Here is a 27,702-nt window from a genome sequence, read left to right on the forward strand (position 1 = left end):
GCTTCACTTTGAGTTAACTGATTTAAATTTAATTTTTCTCTCCTCTTCCATTGCCAGCCTGGGACCTTTGGTCTGCAATCAGCAAGGGGCTGTGTTCCCTGCAACTGCAATTCTTTTGGGTCTAAGTCATTCGACTGTGAAGAGAGTGGACAATGTTGGTGCCAACCCGGAGTCACAGGGAAGAAATGTGACCGCTGTGCCCATGGCTATTTCAGCTTCCAAGAAGGAGGCTGCACAGGTCTGTAAATACCACTTAAGTCCTACATATTCACTCTGATAGTTTTAGAGTCTGACTTCTGTAATGGTTTGTTCTTTTAAAGGAAGCGCAGATTGATACAACATATTTAACATAATGAGTAATGTCTACTTATTTTTACATTACTTAAAAAAAGAAATACATAGTAGTTTGAAATACCGCCTTAATAATTGTGTGCAAGTACTCAATAAAAATCAGCAGAAGCTCATTTGGTTGTGTCCCTCCCTGTCTGTGACATTCCTTCAGCCAGTCACTCAAAGACTGCTACAGCTTGAAAGGTAGATGTTCGATTTTTCTGGTACCAATCTTATCTTAGTTTAAGCTCAAACTCCACGCCAAAGCATTTCAACTTTCCCTTTTTCCTATTGCAAAATTGGTATCAGGATCAAGAAGTCAAGGTGGTTTTTTTTTTCTGGTACCCCCAAAATGTTTCCATCTACTTTTGGCTGCCTTGAAAACTGTGACGTTCTAAGAGAGAAATAGGTTCGCTCTAGATATTTAGTTCATCAAAAAATGCAGGCAGAGGTTTCTAACCATGATTCCCTCAAGCAGTATTCTTATACATCCAGCCACAGCCTTCACCCAAATCATGAGCTAAGAAAATATCACTTGGCATGCTGCAGATGAAAGTAAAGATTGAACATTAGCCTTGATTTATATGCCACTAATTTCGAATTGACCCTTATTCCAACAATCACTAGTTTGAATATTACCTTTGCTTACTAATGTCATTGATTCAACCTGGATAATGCTCACATACTCTCAGCACCATAGTAAGATTTCAAAACATTATTATTCACTGTTGTGGCAAATTTATGTAGGAAGCAGTAGGAATAATATTTAAAACTATTTAAAGAACCATATCTTTCAGATATTCTCTAGCACTTTAGATATGTGGATTTTACCATAAATTAAGCCATGATAAGTTATTCTAATTGTTATAATTGTAGATCCTGTAAGAATCTGTATATCTCTAAGTCAATATCTGTATATACTTAAAAATTATAAAGCTGTATTTTAAAATATACTCTGTTCTTTAAATCCAAAGCTCAATGACATTTTTACTTAATATGAATTAATGAGGTAGTATTATACATTTACATACACATAGTAACAAATTATAAACGAGACCAAGAATGTTATTTTAAATTATAGAAAGATGACAGTATTTAAGAAATGCAGACCAACTAACATTCTGACCCAAAGAAACACCACAGAAAAAAAAAGCACAAAACAGGCAGGTTAGTAATAGGACTGAGGACATGACTTGCACAAAACAGCCTGGATTTGTCTAATGGCTCCCTCAGTAACTAGTTCTGGGACCTTGAGTGATTTTGTTTCACTTTCCACCTGCAAAATTCATCTATTAAATTAAGATAATAATAGTATCTACCACACATGGTTTTTGTTACAATTAGTTGAGTTAGTGGCTATAAAATATTTAGAGTAATGCCTAGCATGTAAGTGCTATGGAAGCATTTATCATTATTATTATTATCTTTATTAGTTTTATTCATTGTGGTATACATTGTGCTTTGGCACAGGAAAACTAGCTAATTACTCAGGTCTTCTTTCTATTTAGTGTTATGATTCCGCTGAAGAACTAAAGATAATTTCTGTTTGCAAGTAATGATTTGGACTGTCCCATGACATTTTTTAGCATATAAATTTAAATGTAATGGTAACTATTTTTCTTCTTAATGAAGGACACATCTAAAATAAATCATTTGGCTTAAAATTAGCAACAGCAGTAATAACCAAAACAGCAATGACTAACATTTATTTAGTGTTTACTCTGTGTAAAGTATTTTTCTAAGCATCTTTCACAGCTGGTATATAATGCTGTGAGCAATGATTATTGTAATCTCATAAAAAGTGAGTTTAGTCAAATATTCTAAGTATATTCAGTGAAAATGATTTAGTCATCATATAACCAATTAAAAGTTTACTCGTAACATTAGTCTTCCATTTGAATTCAAATATTTGGGTTTCTTCCCTCACTTACATTTCTTTGACATGAAACGCTGCACTAGAAATATTCTTAGTAGCTGGGTCAACTATCGCTATGTGGCATGCGTTCCTTGTCTTGGATGACTTTGAAGATATTCTCAAACATTATTTTTACAATCTTTGAAAAAGTACAAAAGGTATATAACTTTGTACCATTTGAATATTGCATGGTAGCAACAAAAATGAAAAATCTATAAAAAAAAGTTAGGTGGTAAATAAAAATCAAAAGTATCTTTATATATAAACAGTGTCAGTAGTTCAACTATTTTAAAGTATTTGCAAAATTGGAATATCATGATGTGTGTGTTTCTAACTATATACATGATGTACCAAATTTAAGAAGCTTATTAAGTTTTTTGGTTTTTACTGTAGATCAGACTCATCAACAAGGAAAAACTACTCCTTACAGCATAAACAAATCAGAAATGAACTTAAAATAAATATACAAACAAAATAGTAAACTTTATAATACCTGGATATAAGGTATTACAGTTAACATGGAATCTGATAACACCAGTTCTTTCCTTTCTTAAACTTCATAAGAAAGCTAAAAATACTTTAACTTTTGAAATTATTACATGAAATACATCTTATATTTATTGAACAGCTCCTTTCTGAAATACACTGTATTATAATATAAAAGGTGAATGAGGTAAGTTTTTATTTCCAAATATCCTTAAGTATAGAACTGAAAAGAAAGGAAGATAAACCAACACAATATAAAAGTCAACACTTTGTATCAAATTTTTACTATTTTTTCCCCTTCTTTGTTTTCCCTCTTATACCTGTGAAGCTTGTGAATGTTCTCATCTGGGTAATAATTGTGACCCAAAGACTGGGCAATGCATTTGCCCTCCCAATACTATTGGAGAGAAATGTTCTAAATGCGCACCCAATACCTGGGGCCACAGCATTACCACTGGTTGTAAGGTGAGTGAACCACTTTTTTGCTCTGATAATTTTTTGGAGAGATCTTTGTTTTATAGAGCTCTATAATTGGGCATTTCAAAATTCAATATTATATCACAAAATAACGTAGAACTATTACTATAATGTGATTGCAAATATTAATCAGTATCTTACAGTTTACTTGTAGGAAAGATGATGAAGTAAGCACACATTGATGCAGCTGAACCCTTGAAATCTACAAGAGGGGTACAAAAGAACAAAAAATTTTATAATAATACCAGAAAAGAGCTATAACTTCATACCTAGGCACAAGGACATACATCTGCAAAGCATGAGGAAATGAGGAACTAATTAATTTTCCAAAAATCTATAGAAATTGCCCCGGATTATGACTAGGTTTTAGGTTTCAGGAAGTAGTCGAGATCATTCTGAAGAGTCATTTTAACAACATTTAGCTTGGAAAAAAATCATTTTTTCCCATTAGTAGTCCATAGAAAGTGACATGGCCAAAGTCATGTTCAGAGAAATCCATCTACATTAGCAGGGATGGGTAACAATTTATAAGGCTGTTGAAGAAATATTAATGAGAGATGCCAGAAGCCTGGACCCAGTCAATGAGCATCAGTGAAGATATATAGAAAGCGAGTTACGTTTTAGAACTCAGACTGATACAGCCTGGTGAACTCATTGATTTGGGGAATAAGAAAGAGAAGGCGTAAGGATGACTCCCAGGTTTTGCTTTGCAATGGAGTAGATGATAATAAGTACCAGTTATGGTTATAGGAATTATAGGAGGAGGAGCAAGTTCAGGAAGGAAAGATAATCACTTTGGATTTTTATCAGCTTTTTGTGAGGTATTAATAAAACAAAATTCACCCATTTAAAGAAATGAATTTTAACCCATGATTACAGAGGTGTAATCATCCCTTGTGCCCCATTGCCGTGAACTCCCCATCACTTCCCATGCACCTACTGTTTTGCCTTCTAGCATTGTAATTTTGCAATTTCTACAACTTCTTAAAAATAGAATCATAGTCTGTTTTTTGGGGGGAGGGTTGTTTGTTTCTTTGTTTGGCTTCCTTCACTTGCTGTTATGTTTTTATGATTCATCCATATTGTTGCATATATCAGCAGTTTATTCTAAAAATTGCTTGATAATATTCCATTTGTATAATGTACAGTGACTTGCTTATCTGTTTATCATTTGATGGATGTTTGGGTCATTTCCAGTTTGGGGTTACAATTTTTCTATGAACAGTAGCATACAAGTCAAAAGCACATTTAGAGACAAGTGTTTTCTCTTTTTTTCATAAGAACACTCCACATCTTTACCAACTCTTGGAATGTTAACCCTATTTTAATTTTAAGAATTCTGAGGCATGTGTATTTCTATTGTTTGCATTTATTTAATACCTAATAATGTTGGGAATCTTTTTGTTATTTATTTGTCATTTATACATCTTCTTTTATGAAGTGTTTACAAAGCTTATGCCCATTTCTATTTTGAATTGTTTGTTTCCTTAGTAATGCATTGCAAGAATTCTTTATTGATTCTGGATACATGTTCTTTAACATATGTTAAAGCTTGCTTTTCATGTAGATTGCTTTTTACCTGGTTTCATCATCTAATTTTTATGAACACTAGCTTATTATCTTTTTCTTTTATAGTCCGTACTTTTTTATGTTCTACCCAAGAAAGACAAGGTCCAAGGATTTCTCTCCTAGGTTTTCTTCAAGAAGCTTTATAGTTTTAGCTCTTAAATGTAGGTTTGTATTTCATTTTGAATATTAATTTTTCTATATATCAGGTAGTGGTCAAAGTTCACTTTTTATGGATATCCAAGTTTTCAAACATTATTTGTTGTAAAGACTATCTTTTTCCCATTGAATTACTTTGGCTCCTTTGTCAAAATCTATCAACTATGCATTTCTGGACTCTTTTCTGCTTCACTGATCTATTCTTACGTTAATACTAGTTAATATGTTAATTGTTGTAGCTTTCCAGCAAGTCATAAAATCAGGTATTGTAAACTCTTCAACCTCATTCATCATTTTCAATACCTTTTGAGTACTTTTAGCTCCTTTACATTTCCACATAACTTTTAAATTTAGCATGTCAATTCTTTACCAAAAAGCCTGCTAGGATTTGGCTGAAATTATATTGAATTAATAGGTCAATTTGGGAAGAACTGACATCTTACAAGTATTAGATATCCCAGTGTATGAACATGGCATAACTCTGCATTTATTTAGGTCATTATAATTTTTTTCTCAGAAATGTTTTCTAGTTTTTGATATGCAAGCCTTGCATATATATTGTTAAATTTATCAGTGTTTCATATTTTTTATCAAAAGCAAATGCTACTGTATTCCATTTCAGTTTTAAATTATTTGTTACTAGAATAGAAAAATACAATAATTTTTATGCGTTAACCTTCTATACTGTAATATTGCTAAACTTATTAGTTCTAGTTACTTTTCGGTCCATTTAGTGGGATTTTCTTGTATATAATCATGTCATCTGCAAAGGGAAATTTACTTCCTTTCTAATCTGTGTAACTTCTGTGGCATTTTCTTGTCCTATTGCAGTAAACTATTGACTAGAAGTGGTGGAAGAAAATATCCTTGCCTTATTCCTTATGTTAAGTGGAAAGCATTGTCTCTTACAATTGAAAATGATGTTGGCTATATTTTACCTATAGGTGCTCCTTATTGGTTTGAGGATGCCCCCTCATGTTTTTAGTTTGCTGAGAGCTTTTATCAAGACTATGTGTTCAATTTTGTTAAATGGACTTTTCTGCATCTATTGAGATGACCATATGATATTTCTTTTTAAGCTGTTAATATGACAAATTATACTGATTGACTTTCAAAATGTCAATCCAGTCTTGCAATCTTTAGATTAATCCTGCTTGGCAATTGCGATTATCCTTTTAAAATTATGTTGAATCCTGTTTGCTAGCATTTTGTTAATGATTTTGGATCTATGTTTATAAGGAATATTGGTATGATCTTATTTTTTCTTGTGGCGTTGTTGTCGGTATGAGATACTGCAAGCCTCATGAAATGGATTCAGAAGTATTCCCTCCTCATAATTTCTAAAAGAGTTTGCACAATCAATGAAGTAGAAAACAGAAATACTTTAGAGGAACCCAAAAGCTGGTTCTTTGAAAAGATCAGTAAAGTTGATAATATTCTAGAAAGGTTTATCAAGAAAAAAGAGAGAAGAAACAAGCAATCAAAATCATAAATAAAGGGGGACATCACTATAGATCCTATAGACATTAAAATAATAATATGGTAGAAATAGGAACAACTTTTGCCTAATAAATGTAACAACTTGTATGAAAAGAACATTCCTTCTTTTTGCTTACTTTGAGTTTAATTTTTCTCTTGTGTTCCAAGTTTCTTAAGGTTAAACCTTAGATCATTGATTTGTAATCATTTTTCTCTACTAATATAGGCATTTTATATTACAATTTTTTTCCAGGAACTACTTTGTTTGCAGTCCACATATTTTGGTATGTTGTGCTTTAATTTTCACTCGGTTTAATATAATCTTTCATTTATTTTGGGGATAATTTTTAGTTTCTAAATATTTGGGGAATTGTCAAGGTATCTTTACTATTACTAGTATCTAGTTTAATTCTAAATTGGTCTGAGAACATAATTTGCATTATTTCAGACCTTTTGAAAACTATTGAGATTTAGTTTTATGGCCCAGAATAGGGTTCAGTTTGTTTATTATAACATGTGCACTTGAAAATAATGTGTATTCTGGAGTTGTTGGATGAAAACTTCTATACAGGTCAATTATCCTTAATGGTTTTTATATCTATATGTTCTCTCAGTTACTGAGAGTGTTGGACTATAACTTTGTCTGTTTCTTCCTTCACTTCTCTCAGGTTTTATTCACACGTATTTTTGAGCAGTGATATTAGGTGCATGATCATTTAGGATTGCTATGTCTTTTTGAAAAGTTGATACCTTTTGGCATTATGAAATGTCCCTCTTTATTCCCGGTAACATTCCTTGTTCAGAAGTACACTTTTCTGATATTTATATAGCTATTCCAACTTTTTTTAATGATGTTTGTGTGGTATATATTTTTCACACCATCATCTATTTCATCTCTCTTTTTAGTTTTTTTTTTTTTTTTTTGAGATGGAGTCTCGCTCTGTGGCCCAGTCTGGAGTGCAGTGGCTGGATCTCAGCTCACTTCAAGCTCCGCCTCCCGGATTTACGCCATTCTCCTGCCTCAGACTCCCGAGCAGCTGGGACTACAGGCGCACACCACTATGTGTGGCTAATTTTTAAATTTTTGTGTAGAAATGAGGTCTCACTATATTGCCTATGCTGTTCTCAAATTCCTGTGCTCAAGTGATCCTTCTGCAAAGTTCTGGGATTACAGGTGTATACTACCATGCCCAGCTTATGTGAGAGAGAGAGAGAGAGAGAGAGAGTGTGTGTGTGTGTGTGTAAATAACATATATTTAGATCTTTATTTTTCAACCAATCTTAATAATTTAGCCATTTAATTTGAGAGTTAAGTCACTTCCATTTAATGTAAATATTGATATGATTGGATTAAGCCTACACTTTGCTATTTGCTTTGGCTTGTCTTATCTGCTCTTGCCTTTTTTTTTTCTTCTTCTTATTGTCCTGCCTTCTTTTGCATTAATTTGTATAACATCTTCTCTTGACTTTTGGATTATTAAAGATACCTATTCATTTTGTTTCTTTGGTTTTGTCTAGGAATATACTTCTTTAACTTTCCAGAATGTACATTAAAATAATATTATACCACTTTACATTTAGCATAAGAACCTTACAACAGTAAACCTCCAATCCCCTTTCCTATCCTCTGTACTATGTTGTCATGTATTTTTACTTCTATATATTATACATCTGACAATATAAGCTTATGATTTTGATTTCAATAGTCAATTATCTTTTTTAAACAAGAAAAATTTCTCCTATAACTATTTTTCCATGTACATATCAATTCTAATGCTTTTAATTCCTTTGTGTACATTAAAATTTTCATTTCATATCATTTTTCCTCTTCCATTAACTACTTCCCTAATCTTTATCATTTTATTCCTGTTATATCAAGTCTGCTGACAATGATTTTTTCCTTTTTTTTTGTTTTTTTGGTTGTTCCAGTAAGTTTTTATTTTATTTCTTTTTTCTTTTTTTTTCTAAACAACTTTTTGCAGAGTATGTAATCCTAAATACTGGTTTTCAGCAATTTAATTATGCTTTTTGTTTTTTGTGTGTGTTTAATAATTATTTTTTCATGGGATTAATTAGATCTGTTGGCCCTGTAGGATTACAGTTTTCATCAAATTTGGAAATGAAAGTTGTCAGCCATTATATCTTTAAATATTTTTCTGTTCTTCATTCCAACTGTCTTTTTCTGGAAATCATTTTTTGTATGTTGGACAATTGATATTTTCCATCTCACTGAGGTTCTTTTTTTTTTTTATTATTTTTGTATCTGTATTTTTTATTTCTGATAGTTTCTATTGTCAAGTGTCCAAAGTCACTGATTTTTTAATGCAGCCTAACCTGTTTTTAATCCAATTGAGTCTATTTTTTATTTTAAACATTGTATTTTTTTATCTTTTAAATTTCCTTTTTGACATTGTATGTCTTTTATTTCTTTACTATATTCACAATTTTTCATTTGTTCTTGAAAATAAAATGTTTATAAACATTAGCATTTTTTAAATGATTGTCTGCTAACTCCATCTTTTTTTATTGCAAGACTATTTCTATTGACTGATTTTTCTCCTGTTTATGAGTCATATTTTCTTGATTCTTTACATGCCTGATAATTTTTGTTTGGATGCCAGGCATTATATAGTTTTTGTTGTTGTGTATTGGATTTTATTGTATTTCTTTAAAGAATGTTGAACTTTATCCTGGAAACTAGTTTAGATAGTCACGGGTCACTTGGATTCTTTTGAAGCTTGCTTTTAAGTTTTGTTAGGGAAGGTGCAGCAGAACAGTCTGAAAGCCAGGGGTCAGTTAGCCCCTCTACTAAGCCGTGAAACTTCTGAGAATACTACCTAGTGGGTTACTACGTCTCTTTACTCTGGTTGTTGAAAATATGGCTTATTCCAAGCTTTCTCTGGCCTCTAAGAATTTTTTCAGCCTAGGGTTTTCCAATGCCATTTTCCTTCATCCCATGCATGTACCTATCAGCATTCAGCCAATGACTCAAGGGAACCCTTCTGCACATCTCTGAAATAATCTTTCTATCTAACTTCTTTCTTTTTGAACACGTATTCTATTTGCCATCATAAGTTTTAGCAGCCTCAGCTTCCTCAGATTCCACTCTTTGTCTCTCAACTCAGCTATAATACGGGCTTTGGGTTTACCCTGTCTGTGTTGCAGCCTAGAAATTCCCTCTGTACACTGCTTCATGTTTTTTTCCTTCTCTCAGAAATCACAGTCCTGTGCTTCCTATAATTCAATATCTAAAAACAATTGTTTCTTGGTCTGATTTTTGTTTTATTTGGTTGTGTAGTTTAATAGCTTAACAAAGAAGAATAAATACTGTAAAAACTAAGAAGAGACTGTTCAGAAGAAGAATATTCTTCAGTGCCTAATGCAACACAAAGGTCAAGTAGGATTAGTGCTGAAGTGTATTCATTAAATTGAAGAGCAATAATAAGAGCATTTTTTTTAATGTTAGTGAGAGTCATTCCAATTGATTCCATTGGGTTGTGAAACATTGAAACGTGATGACCAAGTGTGGTTCTGCTTGACCTAATAGCAGTACCCTATAGAGATGTAAACTCTTTTTACCACTGAGTTAGCACAGATGAAATAATAGACTCTAACCATCTTCACATGCATGATAAAACATTTGAGCCTGGTTTAGAATATGCTGACCTAGAGGAAAACAAGTGTACTGATGATTTTTCAAGGAAGTTCAGGTGTCTGACTTCCATTAGACATGTGATTAGAGAAAATAAAAACTGGACGGGACATTCATTTTTCTATGGCCAATAGCATTATTAAGTTTAAAATTCAAGAGAGCTACATTTTTAGAAACAAAACAAAAACTCCTCAGAATTTCAAAGTGTTCTGATGAGTATGAACGATGCTATAAGTGGCTATGACTGCCTTTTGCGTTTTCAGCTTCAAATGCAAGCATCCACTCTATCACTTGTACTCAGGAATAAGCCCTAGGGAAACTTACAAGAGTTCCATTTTATCCACAAAATGCTATGATATAGCCAAACTCTAATTAAACTCCTGAAATGGAAGTTGATACCTCATGTTCAATATATAAATCAGGATAAAATACATTCCAAGTTTCTGTTAAAATGTAGTTATATGTTTGGTACTATCACTTTTACTGATCACTAGATAAATATTCTGTTGACTAAAGTTGATTGAATTTTTTGATTGCTTTAAAATCACCGTTAAAAGTCTAAACTTCTGAATCAAGAAACACTTTGCCATTATAAAGAATTACAAAAACAAACAAACAAACAAACAACAACAACAAAAAAGCCTCATAGAGCCTGTGTCAGACCATTCTTGCATTGCTATAAAGAAATACCTGAGACTGGTTAATTTATAAGAAAACAGGTTTAATTGGCTCGCAGTTCCGGGGGGTGTACAGGAAGCATAGTGGCATCTGTTTCTGGTGAAGGCCTCGGGGAGCTTCCAATATTGTGGAAGGCCAAGCGGAGACAGGCTTCCACATGGCAGGTTCGGGAGAAAGGCAGGGATGCCATGCACTTAAACAACCAGATGTTGCCAGTTGGCACTCTCTGTCGTGAGGACAGCACTAATCCTGAGTGATCAACCCCCATGATCCAAACACCTCCCACCAGGCTCCACCTCCAACACTGGGAATTATATTTTAACACGAGAATTAGTGGGGACATATCCAACTGTATCAGAGCCCTCTCAAGTAATTTATTTATGAGCATGTGTTTTACTGTTTTTAAAACTGGAATGACTAATTTAAATGAACAGTGATTTGAAATTTATAGCTTCCCTTTCTTTGTGTCATGGATAATTTCTCTGTGCTAAGGTGTGAGCATACACATCATTTGAGCTGTTATTGAAGTAGAATACGAAGCCTGCCTTCTTTAACTAGCAGGGGAATAGTGAGTAAATTCTCTATTGCTAAACAAATATTACATCTAATTATGATTTAAGTTTGATGTTGGCCATAGTGCTATCTAAACACATGGTTGATGGTCTGGTTTATTCTCCACTATAACTTCCTGAATAAACTTTCTGATTTGGAAAGGTCCCAATGTCTATTTGTACTGTCAACAATTTTGTAAAAATTCGTGCTTTGGTTTTATACAATTATTTGGATAATTGTATATTTTAGTTAAAGATAAAGATGTCTCACAGGATAATTTAAATTTATTATATGATTATAGTTTTGATAACATAATTTTCTATTAATACCTGATTATGGCCCATTTTGTTTAAGTGAGCCAATACATACTCAAAGCAGTCAGCAAAGAAAAACTACGTAAGTGAATATGTAAGTCACCTGAATTTTGAGATTTTATTCTACACCTGATGTTCCTTAAGTTACTTGGGGGTGAGGTTAGTGGGTTATTCTATGCCTTGGAAGCTGTGTCCATGTTTGTAATATACAAATAATCACATTTTAGGTCTTTGGGTTTAAAATACCTTCTAGTTGCAGCCCCTATTGCAGCCTTTCTACTGATTAGCAATAATGAGATAGAAAAATATTTACCTGTAAAGACAAAAAATAAAGCTAATCCTGATAATTATTTTAACATCAGAATCTGGGAAGATTTTTAACCAAATATTTGGGCAGGAAGGACAATAGAGGAGGAACTGGTGATTATACATCACATCTTAGAAACAATAAAATCATAAGTAAACTACTGTTAGCAGGAACAAAAACATAATACCTCTGGTAGCAGTGGATATAAGAATTAAGCTGAGGAGGGAAAGTGTGAAATACACAGTGAGATGCAGCCAGATTTGGATCTAGGAATTTGGCAAGGTGCTATGCATATGACTTTACCACTGAGCTGTAGATCTGAGAAGGATAATAGAACAACACCAAAAAGAGTTAAGTCACAGACAAAGTGCATACACTATGTGGTGGCAAACTCGGACACAGAGAGAGGTGATGCCCTTTGTAATGACAAGTCATGCTCTGCTTGGGAGACAGAAACCACACTGGTTTCTTAAACAGTGAAATGGAATTGTTAACTGGTAAAAGGTGGTTGGTTACTAAAAAAGGATAAAAGAAAGCTATAAAGGGTCCCGAGTACAGGTACAGAAGAGCAGCTACTCCCTCTAGGCTGAGGGAAGGAAGACAGTGAAGGAGTTAAGGGCTAAGAGAGGACATGCTCCTTCTCCCCACCTGCAGCAAAGCTGAGGTTCAAAGGTCTTTGAAGAGAGTGTTGCTGTCATAGGAATGTACAGCCTATGGGTGGTCAAACAAAACCAGAAACAAACATGTCGGAGTTCATAGGCAAATGCATGTCTGTAGAAGCTGCCCACCGTTCTTGGAGGATGGGAGCATGCTGGGCTACTGAGAAGCAGACTTCAAAGTCAGAGTGTGTGTGCAGACCAAAGTTAGCCAGAAGAGTGCCTATGGAGAGACAGTGTGCCCTCCCAGCTGGTATTCTTTCTGGGCCACTGGGCTCCCGCGCTAAATAATACAAAATAATGATGAAAATTCTAATGAAGAACCAGAACTCAGCTTGGAATTGTGGTGGGCCACCATTATGGACTTATTAGGTCCTTCCAGGGGTCTCCATTAACTAAGCCTATCATTCTGCCACCTGATACGGAGAAATGTCTACAGGGTCTACCTACTCTATTACAAAGCAGGGTGAATTTGGAGCTCAGAAACAGTAGATGTATAATTGGCACAACTGGTCGCAGAAAATGACTTATTCCAAGATCCTAAATGACATTTTAGAAATTCATTTGGCATTTTTATTAAATTGCAAGAAGATATGAGCTCTGTAAATCAAGAACAGAAACCTTTCAAAGGAGAATATGAGACAAAAAGACAAATGGATAAGCAGAAATTCAAGATGAGAGAAATGAAATAAAATTATTCAAAAGAAGTTAAGATTGCAATAGAGTAATGAAAATAAGCATTTGTGATATGTGTATATAATAAAACTTTTCCTGTAAAACAGGAGCTGTGAAAGTAGGGTACCAATTTGAGAGGTAGATACAGCAAGAAACGTAAAACAAAGGAAAATGATTTCAGAAGACATTAGGATATTACAGATTTGGCGGAGAGACCAGAGTGATGTACTTCAAGAATTATAGGTGATCCTGAAAAAGAAAATTGATTAATTAGAACAGATGTAAAAATCAAAAACAAATCTGAAGAAGAAACAGTACTGAATCAAAACCCAATTATGTTCCCAAACTGAAAGAACTCACTATGTTCCAGTAAATTGATGGAAAAAAAAAAAAAAAACCCAAGCTTTAAAAAATTCTAGCAAAAATGTGAATTATGTAAATAAAGAGAAAATCGTGTTTATATCTTGGGCAAAGAAAAACGTTACTAACAAAGACCTCAAATCAGAATTATATTCAAGAATAAATGCCAAAAAACAATAGGCTAGATGTTACTTCTCTTCAAGCACTCCTTGGATTCCCCAAGTCTAGTTTGGTGCCCTTTATATGTTCACATAGCATTTTGGACTTCTCCTTTTATATAATGCTTATTCTATCATGTTATGCTAACATATTTACTGTCTTCCTCTACTAGACCATAAGGTATGTTTCCAAAGAAATGTTTAAATGCTACAATTATAAGATGATAAGGTAAAATAACTTTGTTTAAAATTTAATCTTCAAGACAAAGAGCAGTTGGAAAAAGCCCATACCCAACCCCTCTCTACCTCAAAAAGAGAGAAAACACATTTTCTTTCTAATTCACATAGCACTGTGGTTTCTGCACGATCATCTATTTCCATAAACGCAGGAAGCAGTTTTAATGTTTATGTTCACTGATGTTTCCCAAGTGACTAAACTAGAATAGTACAAAGCATATAACAGATACATGATTAATATGTGTTTAATGGAAGCATAGAAACATTAGAATTAAAATTTTAAGATATTTGCCATAAAGTTGTGTTAATGGTTGCTGTTTTTATCTCCTCCATAGGCTTGTAACTGCAGCACCGTGGGATCCTTGGATTTCCAATGCAATGTAAATACAGGCCAATGCAACTGTCATCCAAAATTCTCTGGTGCAAAATGTACAGAGTGCAGTCGAGGTCACTGGAACTACCCTCGCTGCAATCTCTGTGACTGCTTCCTCCCTGGGACGGATGCCACAACCTGTGATTCAGAGACTAAAAAATGCTCCTGTAGTGATCAAACTGGGCAGTGCACTTGTAAGGTATGTGCTGCCGACATGCAGCTAGGGAAAACCTCCCTCAATTCTGTTTCCATTGCTCAGTTTTAACTTCATTCAGTGTTTGTTATACCTGCTTCGTTAAGCTAAACAAACAGATGGACAAAATCTCGTTGCCAGACATGGAGTTTTCATTGATATGTATTTGTTGGCATACCAATAAAACCTGCTTTTCTAGAACTTATTTTCAACCCAAACCCACCTTTTTTTGGAGTTGGTAGAGATGATATATTTTCAATGGTAAAGTTATTGTTTTAAACGTATATTAGCTTTGCTTCAATAAGGACAACCTGGGAAGGTGACAGGGAAGACAGTTCTTTTAAGCATCATCAGAGAAAATCACAGCTAAATAATAAGCCTTATAAAAACCATTTCTTGAAAAATTAATCTGCAATCGCTGTATACTAGAAAATATATTCACTGCTGTGGAAGTTTAGTAAAATTTCAACACATATAAACGCTGTCATTACAAACAGTGACTATGTGCAAATTTCAGCCCTCATTAATATGGTTAAATGATGTAGAAAAAGAGCCAATTAAAAAGGATAAAAAGGATTTTTCCCCTCAGATAGTTCTGAAAAATCAATTCCAGGATAAATACAGTTTAAACTGTGTCAGAGGTATCTTTTCAAGATAAAATCTATGCAAAGAGGGACAGAGGAAACAGGAGGATAAAATCTAGGGAGTGGTTGTTAAAAGGGCCTTGAGAATTGAGGAGAACGGCAGTTTCTACCATCAAGGACTTCAGCCAACACCGACTACAATGCTGCATTATTATATCTTGCAATTATGATCATATATTATATTTAATACATGTTATCTATGTATATATTATATTACAATAATTACATAAATTGATATTTTAATTTGCTGCCTATTTCTTACGGCTTTTAATAGCACCACTGTTTAGGACTGAATGTTTTTATGTTGCTTTTGAAATTTTCATGAGTCTTTCATATTGTTCAGAGCAGAATTGTAGAAAATGTACCACTTACATTTAAGAAACAATGTACGATACCTTTAGTCTTACATCTATTTAAAAATAAAGCATTTTCAAAAGACCCATGAACTCCCAACAATGAGATTAACTACATGTGCCATTTGAGATGTGAGTCTAATATTCAGTGTTCTTTTGTTTTGTTTTAAATTTTTTAAAAGGAGTGTGCTCCTGTTATGCATTCTTAAGGTGATTTATCCCCTAACTTTGCTGTTACAAACTCTGACGGTCTCTTGTCTTTCCTCAGGTGAATGTGGAAGGCATCCACTGTGACAGATGCCAGCCTGGCAAATTCGGACTCGATGCCAAGAATCCACTTGGCTGCAGCAGCTGCTATTGCTTCGGCACTACTACTCAGTGCTCTGAAGCAAAAGGACTGATCCGGACGTGGGTGAGTAGGGAACTGCTGAGCCATGTAATGGTATAATGTTAGTTCCTGCTGGTGTCTTTTAGTCAGGCACTAAGGGCTAGTAGGAAATGGCAAAACATTTAAGTAACCTTTTCCTCTGTGAACATTTAGGAACAGCGAAGGGGTCACGTGCCATTAGACAGTTGGAGTAAAAGCCTTTCTTATTTGTTCTTAAAAGTAGTTGACTTATTATTGATAAGGAAATAGATGCCAAGTGAAAAAGAGGAACCTTGTCCAGGAAGCATTATGTTTTGGGATGGGAAGAGTGAGGGCACCAGAGCATGAACGTTGATGTCAGCTAACGCAGCAATAGGAACCAGAACTTGTCACACATTCATTCCAACCAACCTTAGGCAATCATGATTTTTGGAGTGGAAGCATGTTCATTTTTGATTTTCCTTTAACTCTTTCTACATTTAGATTCCATTTGTGTTAGTGTGAAAGGCTCCAGTGTTCACAGATACTGTGGTTTTCACTATGTGAATTAGTCAAAAAGATTTACGTCCTGCCATGCTTGCCCACTATGTGTGAGTTCTGTTGCATGTGAGAACATCATCAGAATGGGGATAGGGACTGCAGATAGACATGCAGTTCATAACTTAGTTTTAAATAAATGTCCAAAAGCGTAAATTCAGCCTTCTGCTGTATTTTGACCCCTTGCAGGTGACACTGAAGGCTGAGCAGACCATTCTACCCCTGGTAGATGAGGCTCTGCAGCACACGACCACCAAGGGCATCGTTTTTCAACATCCAGAGATTGTTGCCCACATGGACCTGATGAGAGAAGATCTCCACTGGGAACCTTTTTATTGGAAACTTCCAGAACAATTTGAAGGAAAGAAGGTAAGCACAAGAACTTTAATGTCAAGTGAGAACAAGATAAAATCTTGTTTTTAGAATCACAACATTTGGAGATTTATCCAATTCCTCATTCTTCTTTTTATTTTGTCAGTTGATGGCCTATGGGGGCAAACTCAAGTATGCAATCTATTTCGAGGCTCGGGAAGAAACAGGTTTCTCTACATATAATCCTCAAGTGATCATTCGAGGTGGGACACCTACTCATGCTAGAATTATCGTCAGGCATATGGCTGCTCCTTTGATTGGCCAATTGACAAGGCATGAAATTGAAATGACAGAGGTAAAGTTATTCATTGTTTGGTGAAAAGATGCCAATGGTTTCGCATTCGGTTTTGTCAGAGTGATTTCTCTTCTTCTTAACAGAAAGAATGGAAATATTATGGGGACGATCCTCGAGTTCATAGAACTGTGACCCGAGAAGACTTCTTGGATATACTATATGATATTCATTACATTCTTATCAAGGCTACTTATGGAAATTTCATGCGACAAAGCAGGTAAACTGTAATAGAAAATATTCAAGCTCTTATTTTAGAATCTGTAGGGAAGGTTACTGACCTACAGATATCAGATAAGAAAGATTGGAAAGTGGTTGGTTTTGCAGTATAATGATAGAAGACAAACCACAGTGGCTTCCCGGTGACCTGGAAGAAGTTACTGTCATTCATCAGAAAAGAAAAATAGCATGAGAAGCAAGTTAAAGGGAAAAAAATATTTGGAATTCACTGCAGACATAGTGAGTTTAAGATGCCAGTCATAAATTCAGGAGATCATGTACTGTAGGGCAGGTAAAATTAGCTGTTGTGCTATTAACGGACTATAAGAGTGCTGAGAAAGCGACTTTCTTCACCCATCAGGTGAACTAGGCAGGGCCAAGTTGATCCAGTCTCCTCCAACCGTGGGCATTATCTGTTCACTCCAGTGTGCAACACAATGTTGTCATTTTCCCTATGCATCATGATGAGAAATGATTCTGAATCACTTTGAAAAAATCACACAGAACAGCAAGAATGAATGCAATGTTGTCGAACCTACATGATGGGAATACTTCAAGGGAGTTGTCCATGTTTTCTTATGACCCAAATTGGCCAGTTGAAATGAGGTTTGTTGGGTCTGACACTTAGGACCACACTGGGGACATTCATGATACCAGTGTCAGTGGAGTCCTGGGGCAGAAATCATCTCAAACTTTTAAAGAAAGAATGTGACACATGAACCCAATATTATGAATGTAAAGTATTATTTTCCATGGATATAATTGTAAAAAGAAGGAATAACATAGTGTCAAAAGTAAAGAAATGATTGTTTAATTTGAAAGAGTGTGTTTACAGACCATGGGAAAGGATTAGTAACGAGGAAAATATTAAAATGTGAAATAAAGAGAGAATAACTAATAGAGGAACCAGGAGACTTCCACATCATGAGCCCTCATGGTCATATTGCTTGAGTGGAAGGTTCACCTTATCCAATGGGATAAAATGAGAAATCGCACAGATGTAGGTAAGTTTCATACCATAGAGGCAGAAAGTTGAACTGAGTTCATATATGAGATCTCATTTTCTCTTTCACATCAGTTTCTGTTACAGTCTATAAGAATACAGAATCAATATATGTTTGTAAATAGTCTTATGTAATAAATTCCTAGACCTGCCTAGGAAAGCAAAACAGAAAAATTATGAAGCCTCTCAATGGCCAACTAATGAATATAAAAATACTATTTTTCAAATGTTTATACTGTAATAAGCACACAAGACAGCAGAAAATCTTTTATTTCATGCAGAAGATCCATAATGCTTTTCTGTTCATGTAGAGACTTCTAGTAAAAGAGTAAATCAAGGACCAAAATTCACTTTTATATCTGTATTCTTTTGGCTTCCTTTTGATATTTCTCACTATAACAGGAGATTTTTTTATATGAAATAATAAAAAAAGCATATACTTAAAAAATGCTGTCAGCTATACTGTTAATTATTTTAGAATATCAAATGTAAATTAGGTGACAGAAGCCATAGCATATTTGCATGTCTTAGAAAATAGCAGGTAATTTCGTGAGTTTGCAAATAGATTATTTTGCAAATGGTTCTGTACTGCAGTAAGAGTTTGGTAGTAAACAGAACATCTTGTTAGTGGAACTGATAGAAACAATATTGTCATTCATCTTTAATTATACTTTCTTTGCTCCTCTCCCACCAATTTCACCTTCCTACACTGTGACACTTTGTCTTTTCTTCCCCCTGCCGCCCCATGTCTTTTTCTTTTGTCACACTGTTTTACATCCCTCACTAAATGAGATCCTTTGGTTTAATTGACCATTTTTTTGAAACTTTAGAATACATTTTTCCTAATCTCAGTAAAAACTAGGGTCATAGTCTCACAATACTAAGAACAAATAAAGCGTGTCATCAGCATTTGATTTTGTAAGGCAGTGGAATTGTGGCAAAGGTTTTTAAAAGGCTTAAATAGTCCCTCTAAAGTAATTAAAATAACCCTGTATCTTTATTTATTCAATTATAAATTTAAATCTCAAAAGCAGAGCGTTTAAGAGTTTATATGCGATTTGAGATTTGAACTTTGTACATTGTATCAGTGCTGGCATTATCTTTTTTCTTTGCCTTTGTTTCCTTTTATAAAGTTTAATTTAAGGAAATAGCAACTTTTGCATTTCAGTATTCATTTAAATGGAAGCTGGAGTTTGGCCAAATCCCTGATCCAATCAAGGCCATTGCCCTCTAATCCCCTGAAAAAAAACGGTGTATTACAAAAATATTTGTTGTTGCTGCCATTCAAGCTTCACTTGATTTGTAAACACTTGCTGGTCTGTTATGTGCATTCGTGTGCAAGAGAAAGGAGAATGAAGCCAGTAGCTCCTCCGGCTATAAAATTCCATGGAGATGCCAATGCAAAGTTACCTTCTTACTCCCGCAGAGAGCCCAGAGAACATAAGGGAAGTCTTTCTTGCAGGAGGGGAGTGGTTTGTTTACAGCTTACCACCACTGTGTGTACTTATAGGGAGCAGAGAGTGAAACTTGAATTTTAATTGAATGTGTGTTTCATCAAGACCAGTCTTCAGAGTGCAGATTACAATGCTAGCAAAGCCAGAACATGCATTCATAATTCAGTTTCAATAAAACCTACTATGCTTGTTATAAAGTTTTGATTCAAACTCCTTAAACTACTGGAGGTAACTTTTATTTGAAGCAAAACTATTCATTGTCACATTTTAATTTGAAGCAAAACTATTCATTGCCACATTTTAAAGTTTATTTGCCAAACATGTTTGTGTTACCAGTTAGTCCATCATAAAACAGTCCCAGTTTATGGACTACATATATTTTTTAATGAAAAGGGTATTAATATGTTATCTTCAATTATGATTTTCTTTTCAATTACAATGACTATTCACCATCAGAAAAGGTGAGTTAAGTTACTTGAAGGAATTATTTAATAAAGTTAAAATATTATTTTGAATCATTATTTATCCTCAGAAAGATATCTATATTATTAGATTATGCGTGATCATTATTTTCTAGGTGGTTTTCTAAAGTTCTTGAAAGGTCATTCAGAGCGTTGGGAAGAAGAAATTTGGGATAGTAGTAAATTAAAAGCAATTTCACCAGTGCCTATGTGAAATAATCGAATGGGGAATGATCTTGGGTTGTCTGTTTGCAAGAATATAAATGTCTAATTAATTGGCCATGTCTACCTGAAACCACTGACATTTTAAAAAATAGGGGAAAAGTTATCAACAGGATATAAGACATCCAATATACTGAACTTCTTATGATTTATGTGACTCTTTTGCTAATATGTACTCTTAACATTTGAGGAAGCAAAAATGCAATATTAGGATGTGGTACATGAGTCTCAGAAATTTAAACAGCTTCAAAACAATGTTAATTATCTTGATCTAATCATCCCACAATTTATCTATGTATCGAAATATCACATTGTTTCAATAAATGCAATTGACCCTTGAACAACATGGTGGTTAGGAGCATCAACCCCATCTCATGCAGTCAGAAATCCACATATAACTTTTGATACCTTCAAAACTTAACTACTAATAGCCTCCTGTTGAACAGAAGCCATACTGATAACATAGTAGATTAACATATATTTGTGTAGGTATTATATACTCTATTCTTATAATAAAGTGAGCTAGAGAAAATAAAATGTTATTAAGAAAATAATAAGGACTGGATTCAGTGGCTCATGCCTGTAATCGTACCACTTTGGGAGGCCAAAGCAGGCAGATCACTTGAGGCCAACAGTTCTGTCTTAATTTAATAATTCTCTTAATTTAATACTTAATTTAGGAGAGCTAAATAATTAAACATGAGGCCAAAGTACATAAGAAAGCGGCAGTCTTTTATTGCAAATATGCACACACTCTCAGGCGAGGTTCTCGGTCCTCAGGTATGGGGCCAGGGAAGTCGCGCCGGTGCTCTGGGGTGAGGTTCTCCGGTCCACAAGTAGGAGGGGCCGAAGAAGTCATGCCAGCTCCTGCCGGCCACGGACTTTTATGCATTGGTACTGGAAGGGGGAGGGCAGTGGGCGGGATAAGGGTGTGATAGGGGTGTCTCCATAGGCGTGGCCGGGTAAGTTTGTATCTCTTCGGATTGACGTCACCTGGCGCATGCTTGGTTGATCTGCATCTTCCCGGGTGCCGGCTGCATTTTCCTGCGGGGGAAAGATGGTGAGGAAGAACCCGGAAGAAACATGGATTGTGCCTTACTTGTTCACCTTCCTCCATCTTGTCCTTTCTCCCTCACCCAAACAAGTTCGAGACCAGCCTGGCCGACAAGATAAAACCCGTTTCTACTAAAAATACAATAATTAGCTGGGCATGTTGTTGCACACCTGTAATCCCAGCTACTCAGGAGGCTGAGGCAGGAGAATCACTTGAACGTGGTAGGCGGAGGTTGTAGTGAGCCAAGATTATGCCACTACACTCCAGCCTGGGTGACGGAGTGAGAGTCGGTCTCAAAAAAATAAATAAAATAATAAAATAAAATAATAAGAAAATATATTAAGTGGCGGTGGATCATTGTAAAGGTCTTCAACCTCATTGTCTTCATTTCGAGCAGACTAAAGAGGAGGAGGAAGAAGAGGAGGGGTTGGTCCTGCTGTCTCCGGGTAGCAGACATGGAAGAAAATCCCCATATAAGTGAACCCATGCAGTTCAAGCCCATATTGTTCAAGGGTCAACTTATGTACAATTATTATTTGTCAATTAAAAACAAAAAGACAATAGAACATACTTGAGGTTGACAAAAACCTGAGAAGGATATCGCTGTAGGATTGAGTGTTTACTAGGTGATCTTAACTGACTGTCCTGGTAATCTAAGTACATTCTCGCTGTTTCTAGGATTTCTGAAATCTCAATGGAGGTAGCTGAACAAGGACGTAGAACAGCAGTGACTCCTCCAGCTCACTTGATTGAAAAATGTGATTGCCCCCTGGGCTATTCTGGCCTGTCCTGTGAGGTAAGGTAGCTCCTACTAACCTGCTTAATCTCAACTCACTTCAGGAGCTAAATGGAAATACTCCCAGAAGTACGTTTACTGCATACTTATTCTTAATCTGTTTTATTTAATCTTCCACTCACAGTGTGAGTCACAGTGGCAAGAGGATAATGTTATCGATACTTAGTACAAATCACACCTGAAGGGAAATAGTTGATAAAAAATTTAAAGATTTGTGAAAATATTTACCAATCAGGAATTAAGAATGTTTTAGTAAGCCACTTTATTATAACTGATCTATTTTCTTGGACCACTTCTGAAGAGTTAGAGACTTTTAAACTGCAATGATTAGGAGATAGGATTATACTGGGTTTTGAAAATATTTTTATACAGAACATGACAAAACTTGTACACTAAATAGCAGGCTGCTCTCTTTAACATAAGCTTCTCAGGGAAGCATACATTTGTTCCAACAGTGCTGCTGTAAGTCATTACATTTGTAAAACTATCTTTTTTTTTACTTTTTTTTTTTTTTTTTTCTGAGACGAAGTTTTGCTCTGTCGCCCAGGCTGGAGTGCAGTGGCGCAATCTTGGCTCACTGCAAACTCCACTTCCCAGGTTCACGCCATTCTCCTGCTTCAGCCTCCCGAGTGGCTGGGACTACAAGCGCCTGCCACCACGCCCGGCTAATTTTTTGTATTTTTAGTAGAGATGGGGTTTCACCGTGTTAGCCAGGATAGTCTCCATCTCCTGACCTCATGATCCGCCCACCTCGGCCTTCCAAAATGCTGGGATTACAGGCATGAGCCACCGCGCCCGGCCTTTTTTCACATTTTAAAAGTAATTTTAAAACTGCTTTTTAATAAACTTTCTGGGATATTCTCTTGTCTGCCTTCAGGATTGTCAAATTTCTTAGGATCTTCACCTTCTGAAAGTTGATTTACTTTCTATAATTATGAAATATGAATAGAAACAGTATGAATTAAGGGAGGTGGAATGAATGGATGAGAAACTGCCCTGGATTTGAATCTCAACTTCGCCATATAGTAAGCCTGAGGCCCTGCACAGGGTACTGCACCTCTTCAGGCTTTAGCAGGTAGACACCAAGTCCCTGAGTAACCACCACTACACTTTCACCTCTCCCGCAGACCCTGCAGTCTGAAGCCTGGCATGGGAGGGACCTCCAGGACTGCTCCAGCCCTGCAGCTGGGATTCTTTCTCATTAGTCAGGCTGGCTGTGCTCACAGCATACCAGTTAGATATTATTAATATCTCCCTCACCTATAGCCTCAGAGTCTTATGAAGACTAAATGAGCTGTGAACGTTAAGGATCCATCACAGCACCTGGTGTGTAGATGATGTAAGTTTTGATGGTTAATATTATTATTAATGTAATCACTAGTTATGTCTCCATGTACTGATTCGGTTATAAACAATTTTATACATCTTATTTTGTAAATAGGATTTGAGAAGTTTTATTAAGTATGGTACATGAAACAGATGATAACACTAGGTCAAAACTGAAGTGCAACTTAAAAATAATGAGTATGCATTTCCTGAGAGGGACATGACATCATGAAAAGAAAAAGAAATTTAGTTTCAGTGAATCCTACCTAGTTGCACTACTAGGACAGGGTACTTGCTCTGTTTCTTGCTAAATCTTGACTTTTTACCTATACATCGTAAGGATTGATTTAAATGGAAACGTATGTGTGAAAGTCTCGTTACAAACTGACATGCCATTCAGCTTCGTTACCATCACATGGATTCCACATTGTTCAAGGAAAAATTTTATAGAATAACTGCAACTACTTTGTGACACAAGCTTTAAATAATTTTCTAGCCTTTCTTGTGACTGCTCTGAAGGGCAATATTTATTTACCTGTGTCCATTTTGAGCTAATAAATAATCAAGTAATCCATCTCCTTATTAAATCATATCTCCTACATCTATTTATACACACACCAGTAAACTTAAACTGGTAGGCACTGCTTATACAGTAAGCACTGCTCTTTCCAATATACGTATGTACACATAGTATATGGGTGAAAACTGAGACCATGTGGCACATATAAAATGAGTGACCTTTCCAGTGAGCATTGAAGATTTTAAAATGGAAGACAGAAAGAATGTGAGATTTTTCTAGAGAAAAGATGGAATTTCCTTTATCCTAGGTAGTGTTTGGTTTTACTTTTAACTGTGTGCACTTGTGATCAACACTCTTAATTACTATAGACCTTCGTTATTACATAGGTATCCAATCTATAAAATGACAGATTGAGTTGAAGTTCTAAAATTATCTGATTCTGCAATATTATTTTGCTATAGAAAATATTCAGTAAGTAGTCAAGGCTGACCTTTAGATATCCTGAAGAAAAGGTTATTATAGCTATATTTTTCTGGATTTATTTAAAATAATACTATTCACTTGTGAACAAAAATGTTAGTAGAATAGCAAATTATTTTCATGCAACCAACCTTCCATTCTGGATTTAAAATGTTAAAAACTTTTCTTCACATGATTGATAGACTTTTTAAATAATACATTCAAATACATGCTTTCCCATTAATTTGAGTCATTTTCCATCATTATATGAAAATGTAAATGAGCACAAATAAAGCAAATTATAAATGAAAATCAGGAAAAACTAAGAATATGTACAAATTGTCATCTGCATTTGTGGCTTCACCGTCCCATGACTTTCACTTAAGCATCTATTTACAGACAGTAATTGCAGTAATATCTTAGTAGAGAGATTAGAAATAAAGGCCTATCTCTCATAATAAGGTACCTGAAGTGTTTTCCACAACCCATGGCCTCTAATCCATAATACGTCTTATTTATAATTCATCTTGATTCCTAAGTGTCATTACCCAGGCATAAAATCTTATCATCAAAGCAAGAGCTCAGGACAGTTTTGAAATAATACATCCCATTCCAGTAACATATGCTTTGGGTCATGAACACACAAAGCAATTCCTCTACAATATTTTTACAAAATGTATAGTATTCTAGAGATGTCTGCATCTACAGGCTATTTTATTTCATGTTTTAATCCACAATATGGTTGCAAGTAAACAAAATTAAGTTATCAGTTACTGCTAAAATATAGCCAGTTGTAAAGACACTTAGCCTTTGCCTGTTACCTGTACTGTGATGACACTGCAGCCGTGGTCATTAAAAATGTTAGTTCTAGAAATGCCTAATTATTCTAATTTACTGTTCCCGAAGGGTCCAGATTACCTTCAGGAGTCAAACAAAGGACACCATTTCCTCACCAAATGTCTTGGTGTTGGAGCCCTTGAGTTTGTTATGCTTTATTTAACCTGCCTTTGAGTTACATTAAATGTAGGTTATTGCCCAAACTGACCTAAACTGAGCTCTATGCAGTTAAAAGGTTATATGCAGGTATCATTCTGACTTATGACTTTCTTAAAAATGGAAACTATTCAGCATTGCATGTGCAGCTCTCTGCAGTAATATGGAAATCAGAAATTTGTCAGTGATCTCAAGGTCATGTTTTCATAGTTTCAGCTTCTATCCTCTCTTCCCATATTTTAATAGGGCTTTAGGCTCACAGTTGAATGGCCTGTGTGTATCGGGTCGCCACTCAGAAGCTGTCCCTTGTGGCTACTAAAACTGATTTTTTTAAATCTCCAAATAATTTATACCTATCGTCAACTCATAAACCCAAAAGGCAAAATGTAAAAATAGTCTTAGCTACTTACACATGCACACATCTATCCTTTATCACTTCTGTTGCACACCGGAGACCCAAAGTCTCTGTTTTCATATACAGACAAGTTTTGAGGAAATGGCATGGGTAAGTTATATTATAATTTTGTTTACAAATATAACCTAAAACAATCATGGTGTCTTTATTTGTAGTTTATTTCCAGCAATTACATTGAAAAAACTATTTGAAATAGAGAAACCTATTAATTTATGTATGTCAACTATTAAACATACTTTATCTCAAGTTATCCTCATATCAACCCTGTGAAAAACAGAACCTACCATTGCTTGAGTGCTTACTATCTCCCGTACCTTTCCCAATACAGTTACACCAACATCATCGACTATAATTTATGATCTCCATTTTACAGGTGAGAGAATTGAAGCCCATGATCACACACCCACACAGCAATTCAAACCTCAGTGAGTCTGTTCCCAAAACCTAGGTAAACTTGTACTCAGCTATTATACAGTCATGTGCTGCTTAACGACAGGGATACGTTCTGAGAAATGTGTTGTTAGGTGATTTCTTCGTTGTGCAAACATCATGGAGTGTACATACACAAATCTAAATGGTAGAGCCTGCTACACACCTAGGCTGCATTGGATAGCCTGTTGCTCCTAGACTACGAACCTGCACAGCATGTTATTGGTACTGAATACAGTAGGCAATTGTAACATAATGGTAAGTATTTGCATATCTAAACATATTTAAACATAGCAAAGGTACAGTAAAAATATAGTTCTATAATCTTATGGGACTACTGTCGTATACATGGTCCTATCATTGACCAAAATGTCATTATGCAGCAGCATATGACTGTACAATATTCCTACATTCTAGGTGAGGAAACCGAGGCACACAGTATTCAAAACCTTACTACATACAAAGTGGTGGAACAGGAATTAAACCTGGGTCTACTGGATTGCAAAATCCATGCAAAGATACAAGATTGAGTGTTTTTATGAGCTCCAGCACAAGTATCTATTTTTATTACTAAACTCTGAAGAAAGAAAGGAGCGCAGTGTGCAGCCCTGAGCCTAGAATATGATGGCTCTCTACTGTCTGCTTCATTCTCTCCTCTCTATCCTCCCACATTTTTGTGTAAATTCGATCTGATGTTTTGATGAAACAATACATTATGGAAATAAATTAAAGATAGAGGAGAGCAGAAGAAAATTGAGCCATGAATAATTTCAACACTGAGGAAGAGAACTTTGGAAAAGTTTAAATTAGAGTAGAAACGAGGAAGAGGAGCTCAGGAAGGTATTTATTTACTTTTCTTTAATTCGCCATTGTGTTCCAGAAAGGATTTTAGATGGGACTCAAAAAGTAATTTTTTTGCTTCCAATTTAAACATAATCATTCTCATGAACTTTGTCACAGTTAACCAAGAGGAAAAACAATCAATATTGAAAAACACCCTAAAATTTTTTTTAAATGAAAGAATGATACAAAATTATCAAGGAAAAGAGAGACTTTCTGTGTGTCTTTTTTTTTAAATGTTTTAAGTTTCTGATTTTTGCATTGTCAAATCTTCTCTCTCTCTCTCTCTCTCTCTCTCTCTCTCTCTCGCTACCTCATAGAAATTGAATCCATCAGGACACAAAATAAATCAAAACTAATCTAAAATGTTGAAATTGAA

The 27,702-nt window shown here is 35.0% G+C and overlaps 1 protein-coding gene across 7 annotated transcripts in view; it reads left to right on the top strand.

The window, feature by feature from the left end:
- Positions 1-27,702, top strand: part of LOC105465590 (laminin subunit alpha 2) — a 628,094-nt gene that overhangs the window by 402,837 nt on the left and 197,555 nt on the right. For all 7 annotated transcript variants that reach the window (XM_071096438.1, XM_071096439.1, XM_071096441.1 and 4 more), the window contains 8 exons: positions 58-238; positions 3,060-3,196; positions 14,337-14,573; positions 15,833-15,976; positions 16,658-16,837; positions 16,947-17,135; positions 17,219-17,352; positions 22,224-22,341. In XM_071096438.1, the coding sequence (XP_070952539.1) occupies positions 58-238; positions 3,060-3,196; positions 14,337-14,573; positions 15,833-15,976; positions 16,658-16,837; positions 16,947-17,135; positions 17,219-17,352; positions 22,224-22,341 (1,320 nt within the window). The remainder of the gene's footprint in view (positions 1-57; positions 239-3,059; positions 3,197-14,336; positions 14,574-15,832; positions 15,977-16,657; positions 16,838-16,946; positions 17,136-17,218; positions 17,353-22,223; positions 22,342-27,702) is intronic.

The sequence above is a fragment of the Macaca nemestrina genome, chromosome 5 (genome assembly GCF_043159975.1).
Source record: "Macaca nemestrina isolate mMacNem1 chromosome 5, mMacNem.hap1, whole genome shotgun sequence".
NCBI lineage: Eukaryota > Metazoa > Chordata > Mammalia > Primates > Cercopithecidae > Macaca > Macaca nemestrina.